The 6,323-nt window shown below is 48.1% G+C and overlaps 1 protein-coding gene across 1 annotated transcript; it reads left to right on the top strand.

The window, feature by feature from the left end:
- Positions 1 to 1,895: 1,895 nt before the first annotated feature.
- On the top strand, positions 1,896 to 5,362 carry LOC123628231. Its single transcript, XM_045537860.1, has 3 exons — positions 1,896 to 1,951; positions 3,184 to 3,550; positions 4,234 to 5,362. The coding sequence occupies exons 1-3, from the start codon at positions 1,896 to 1,898 to the stop codon at positions 4,420 to 4,422; spliced, it is 612 nt and encodes a 203-aa protein (XP_045393816.1). The 3' UTR covers positions 4,423 to 5,362.
- The last annotated feature ends 961 nt before the right edge of the window (positions 5,363 to 6,323 follow it).

The raw sequence follows: 6,323 nt of genomic DNA, 5'->3' as shown, positions 1-6,323 counted from the left end.
TTCCCTGATTACTAGTGGGGTTGAGCCTTGCTTTTGAAATGTTTATTGGCCATTTGAATTTCTGACTCTGGGGAGTAGGTCTATATGTTTTGCCCATTTTCTATTTTGTCTTCACTTTTTTAGAGCCGGCTAGCATGGGCAGTGTGTGCGGTGGTAGAGGGAGGGAGTGCATAGGCCTACGCTGCTGCACAGATAAGCAGAGAACATGAATGAAAGCTTGACTGAACCACTCACACTGAGTGGGCCTAGCAAGCAGACTGCTCTCAGCTTGGGTCATAGTCTGGTGGTCCCGGTTTGAAATGGAAAGCATGCCAAAGCCTTGACTTTTTCCCTTTCCTTGGCCTGCAGGGCCCTCTCTGGTCTGGCTGTGGATGGAGTAGGGAGTTGGATAGCTTTCTGTTGAGATTGGGTGACTTCGTCATGGGGAGAAGAGAGAACAACTGTGAGCAAATTCTACAATAGGGGCCAGGGAGTGTTTCAGGGAGCAGAGCTCTCCCCCAACTCACAGGCTAAAACCTCCACATGGCCAATGGACCGGGCTTAGTGGGTGACACAGAGAGGATTCTATAGCACCTATGGTATCTCAATGAGAGTCTGCAGCCAAAGACTCATCAAGGACAGTTTTATGGAAATTTGTATTGTTCCCACAACTTGCAATGATTTCTAATGCATATCTCTTTGCTTGTGTTTTCTCTATCTTTTCTAGGCTTCTTTACAATTGGAAGCCGTTATGGAAGAAAAGCCATGTGAACATTAATAATTTGATAGGTGATGAAAAGCCATTTGATTAAATTTAAAATACATTTCTGAATAGAAAAAAAAGAAAAACCTAGGAAGTTTGCTTTAGAGGGAAACATCTGTAGGTTGATAAGTGGTATGTGAGTCAGGGCCCAATCAGGAGGCAGAAACCGTGCTGGTTATTTGGACAGAGAACATTGAATACAAAGCATGGCTAAGCAGTAGAAGGTGGTTAACTACTAAAAGGAGTAGAAGAGGCCTTTAAGGGGTCCAAGGGTAGCAGGTGTAAAATATCAGCTACTACCTCTAGAATGAGGAAGAACAGACAATACAGAAGTAGGAGAGACCACCGTCCCTCCCCAGACCTCTTTGAAGAGCGTGTGGCTGTCAAAAGAACATGGAGCCTGCCAGTGGTGCAGAAACTTGCCAGAGAGTGTGGGCCTTCACTGGTCTGTAGAAGAGACCCCCACCCCAGGAGGGTGGCGAGTGGTGGTGGTGCACAGGAAGGCTGGTGCTGCTCAGAGGCGGTGATGGTAGGGAGAGCATGGCCTGAGGGTGCAGCTGGACCTTGTCTGTGCTGGCTTCTGACCTCCTTCAGTGAATGCCATCAAATGGGAGACTGCAGCTAGGAGGGACCTGTCTTCCTGCTGGGACTTATACGGTCACTCCAGTGCTCTCTATTGACAAAGCCTAACATTCTGTTAGCTGGCATAGGATAAAGGTTCATAGGGATCAGCTCTAGTATCACAAAGCAAAGCAAAGACAGATTAACTTGGACCTACAGACAATACGCTGACAATTGGCACAACTGGTATCAGAAATCAACATGTTTCACCAAAAATCAGTAGAGTCCTTCCCACTAAAAGCAAAAAAAAGGAAGTTTGACATCACCACCACTACCCAACATGGTACCATGGTCCTAGTCAATGTGATCAGAAAAAGGGAAATGAGTGCTGTAATTATAATACAGAGACAATGTGATTGTCTAGCTAGAAAATGCAAGAGAATCCACTGCAAAAGTCTTATAATTAAAGAGAGGCATTATGAAGGTGGCCATATGCCAGATAAACTATACAAAACCACTAGGCTTCCTATATATATATATCAGAAGTAAGTAATTAGAAGATATAATGGGAAATATCCAATTCGCAGCAGCGATGAAACTGAAAAAACCTGCCATGGACAAACAAGAAATATGCAAAAGCTATATAAGGTAAACTATGAAAGGTAACTGCACTACTCTGATTAAAACCTGGAATTGATGGAAGAACGTACTCTATTTTATGAATGAGAAGCCTACATCTTTTAAAGATTGTAATTCTTCTCACAGTGAACTATACATTCTAAGAAATTCTAATTAAAATTGAAGCCGGGGATTTTTTTTTTTTTAACTTGAAAAGTGTGATCCTGATGTTCTTATAGAGGACAACATTTTTCACAATATTTGAAGAAGTTTTGAAAAAGAAGAAATGTGAGGGGGAACTTGTTCCACCCAGACAATAAAAACAATTTCTAAATCTATATAGTAGAATTAGTAGCAACATAATTTAGATCAACAGAAGAAATTCGAAAGCCCTGAAGCAGAAGTGTGGAAATTATATGGAAATTGAGTCAATCTTGTAGTGAGATATAAAAATTGCTCTAGAAAAGTAGACAGTTTTGCTATGTATAAGAAGGCTACACGGGTTACTGTCCGGAAAGGTTAGGTGGGGGGGAAAGGAGTGCTAAATTGTACCACATGATATAGTAAAAGAATGCACTGGCTGGGGTGGAGAAATCTTCTTGTTATTTATCTGTGGGCTTCCTGGGGACTGACCTCAGAGCAGGAGTTTACTGAGGGTCCCCGAATCTCAGATGAGAGGCGAAATGGGAGGAAGCAGTTCGTAGAGGAAAAACGAGGCCCAGTGACACGGAAGAGAGAGCAGTAACAAGAAAATGTCATTAAGAATGGTGATTTGGAAAGTTAGATTATAGTTAACAATAACTTTCTGGACTGTCCGGTAGAGAAATGATACACCAGAGAATCGATGTTTTGCTCCTCAGATCTGCTGATCATAAGGAAAAGGAAGTACATCTGCAGTTCTGCATGGAGGTCACTTGTTCCCCAGGTTCTTCCTCCGCATCTGGATGACCACAGGGTAGGAGCAATGTAGATAAGAGGTATGGCACCGTGTAATAATCAAAGGAACATTCACTAAGCGGTTACTCTGGGTCAGGCACTGAGCAAAGCAGCTTCGGGTAGATTATTTGAAGAAGAAGCTGCAGGGGCAGCTGCTGGATAAATGCCTACAGGCAGGAACAGAGACATCTGCTAGAGAGCCTTCTCCACAAGGGAAAGAGGGGAGACAAAGACAATCCAGAATGATCTGATTCTTCACAATGACAGTTAGCAGTTGTTAAGCGTTCACTCTGGGCCTGGCCTTGAGGCTTATGGTCTCTTTCAAGCCTCACATCAGAGGCCCCACCTCTGGGAGCAGCGCCCCCGCATCCCTCAGGCCCCAGCCTGCTGTACTGTCCCCTACCAGAAGAGGCACTGCGGGGCGGCACCCGCCGGTTCCCACAGCTCGGGGAAGACCCGGGCGGCGGCGGCTTAGCCCCGACCCCTCCCCTCCCGCTCCCTCCTCCTCCGGGTCTGAGGGCGGCGGCCTCCGACTCAAGACCCTGGGGCTCCGGGTCTTCTCAGCAGCCGCCGCTGCAGCCGCGGCGACGTCACCGTCCTCGCGGCCTCGCACACAGCGCTGTGGCCGCCGAATGCCCGTGGACGCGCATCTCTTCCCAGAGTTCCTGCTTCCTGGGCCAGCCAAAGCCGCAGGTGAGAACGTCCGCGGTAGAGGTGACACCCAGGGCCTGCGGGGCTCAGAGGCCCCGTGGCCTCCTCCTTCTCTCCTCCTTTGCCCAAGAACCCCCCACGGGGGCGCCTACAGCGGGGACACCAAGTGCTCCCTGAAGCCCTGGGAGCATTTCTTCTGAGGCATGGAGCCCCTGCTCAGGTGCTTCTGCAAGTTCCTTTGTGGACCCCGGCAACCCCTAGGGGCCCCCCCCCAAGTACCCCGCGGGCCCCCGACATCCCTGATGCGCATGCCCAGAGACCCTGTGAGCTAGAAAGTAGCCGAGCTGGTGCAGTACCTGCTGGTTAAGAACCGGAAGACGGTGCCGATCAAAAGGGCAGACATGCTGAAGTATGTCATCAAAAGGTACAGGAGCTTCCTCCCCGAGATTTTCAAGAGAGCCTCTGACCTCCCCGAGGTAGTCTTTGGGTTCTAGGTGAAGGAACTTGATCCAACAGAGCACTCCTATGTCCTGATCACAAAAATCGATCCTGCCCTGGTTTGGGGCCTGACAGGCGACCAGGGCACACCAAAGACTGGGCGGCTCCTGATGATTACTCTGGACTTGATCTTCATGCAGGCCAGCTGTGTCCCTGAGGAGGTGGTCTGGGAGGTATTGAGGGTGTTTGTTGGAGGTACATTCGTCTAAAAAGCATTTCATCTTTAGGGAGCCCATGAAGCTCATCACCAAAGCTTGTGTGCAACAGAAGTATCTGGTGCACAAGTAGGCGTCCAGCAGCAATCCCCTGCTCTAGGTATTCTTGTGGGGCTCTCAAAGGAAACAAGACAGATGGAAGTCCCGGAGTTTGTGGCCAAAGTGAATGACACCCACCCCAGATCCTTTCCGTGGCAGTAAATGAGGCATTGAAAGAAGAGGAGGAAATACCCCGTGCCCGAGATGCAGCTGCTGTTGGTGACGTGACAAGTGCCAGTGTTAGTGCCAGTTCCAGTTCCAGGGCCTCTGCCATGGCTGAAGCAAGCATCAGCACCCGTACCAGTGCCAGTGCCAGTGCCAGGGCTAGAGCCATGGCTGGAGCAATTACCGGTACCGGGGACAGTGCCAGTGCTGGTTACAATCTCAGGCTAGGGTCAGGGGCTCCTCCTGCCACCGGTGAAGGCTGAGGCTGAGTCCTCACTTTGTTTTGTTGCAGGTAGTCGAAGGGGCCCTGCAGCAGTGGGCACTGGGGCTGTGACTTTCGAAGAGTCGAGGGGTATAGAGTGGGGTTAGGGAGAACGTACCACCCGTGGTATCTGTGCTCCAGTTCTCCTTTGTGTCTCTTGGTGATTTAGCTTTCAACTTGTACATTGCAAAGTTTTGTTTGCTTTAATTGACTTTTCTCTAATGACAAACAATTTGTAGGAAATAAACTGGCTAAAACTAAATGATGACAGTATTATATCGAGGTTGAAACAAAAGCCATACCTAACCATGTTTTCAAAATCCTTGGTTCTGTAGACATTTGATTAAGTATTTAAGTTGAGCGTCTGGGTTTGTGAATGACATTGGTCAAATGTTTTATTGTTCTTTGTTTCAGTTTTAGAAGGAGAGATTTGCTGTTTCATAAAAGAAATTGGGACACTATATCTTTTTGTGTCTGGAATATATTATAGCATTGGAATAAGCTGTTCTTTGAAAGCTTGAAAGACTTTACCGGTACAATGATCCCCCTCTCCAAATATAAAAAGGTAAAATAAAACGTTGGTCAGTGTCTGTTGCACAAAAATACATCTGATATTTACTTGTATTTTCTTAGTTCTCTAGAATGTAGGGAAAAATAAAAAATTAATGAATTAGACACCTTGCTCATTGACTCATTTATTCAACATACATTTACTGACCACCTACTATATGTGAGGCACTGTGCCGGGCACTGGAGATACAAGAATACGCCAGACTCAGCCTCTGCCCCATATCTGGGAGTGTAGACGGGGCTGTCATGTAAGTAAATCAGCCAGATGTGGCAGTTGGGTATATTAATTGCTGGGTTGGAGATAAGAAGCAGGCGGTACGGGAGCCTAGAGGAGAGACACCTGACCCTGGGTGGTGGGCGTCCGAGAGAGAGGAGGGCTTCCTTGTATTGAGATGCTGCATGAGCATGAAGCACTAGGGGAGCAGTAAGTTGAAAGGCCCTGAGGCAGGGTATTGTGGGCATCTGGAGAGTCCCATGTTCTTCAGTGGAACTGGAAGGTTAGAATTTGGGGAAACTGGGCAGCAATGATGATGTGGGGGTGGGGACAAGTCCAGGAGCCAGGATCCTCAGTTGGTGGACTTTAGGGCTGAGAGCTAAAAACCTGCAGTGGAAAATGGCTCTTTGGAAAGCAGCTGCTCTTGCGTCCTGGATGAGCCATAGAGAAGACTCCACCTGTGGCAGGTCTGGAAGCTGCCCTGGACTCCTGTCCCTGTGCAGTTTCTACAGTGCACACACCGGGGGCTTTACGTCCATCATCTCTAAGGCGTGATGGGCGAGGGGCTAAGTGTGGCACTCACCGGAGCTGACTTCCAGAAGCCTCTGAGCATATGCTCACCCCTGTAGCCTGGGAGAGCCGGAGCTCAGTGTGTTACACGATGACAGTTAGGTCTTTTCAGAAGCAAAGGCACGGATGTACGAATGTGTAAGTTTTCCTGTTTATGCAGAGGGAAAACTGCTCTCAGGGATGAGAGATAAGTCTAAATCAGCCTGGGGTGAAGCCCAGAAGAGCCCTGATGGGCAGACTGAGGAGCCCAGACCTCATTTGGTTGGCCTGGGAAGCTACGGA

Source organism: Lemur catta, chromosome X (assembly GCF_020740605.2).
Source record: "Lemur catta isolate mLemCat1 chromosome X, mLemCat1.pri, whole genome shotgun sequence".
NCBI classification, from domain to species: domain Eukaryota; kingdom Metazoa; phylum Chordata; class Mammalia; order Primates; family Lemuridae; genus Lemur; species Lemur catta.
This window is presented reverse-complemented; position numbering and strand designations above follow the sequence as displayed.

Coding starts and splice junctions, on each gene's coding strand:
- LOC123628231 (XM_045537860.1), top strand. CDS start 1,896: ATGAAACTGAAAAAACCTGCCATGGACAAACAAGAAATATGCAAAAGC. Junction 1,952..3,183: donor ATATGCAAAAGCTATATAAG/GTAAACTATGAA, acceptor GTCTCTTTCAAG/CCTCACATCAGAGGCCCCAC. Junction 3,551..4,233: donor TGGGCCAGCCAAAGCCGCAG/GTGAGAACGTCC, acceptor TTTCATCTTTAG/GGAGCCCATGAAGCTCATCA.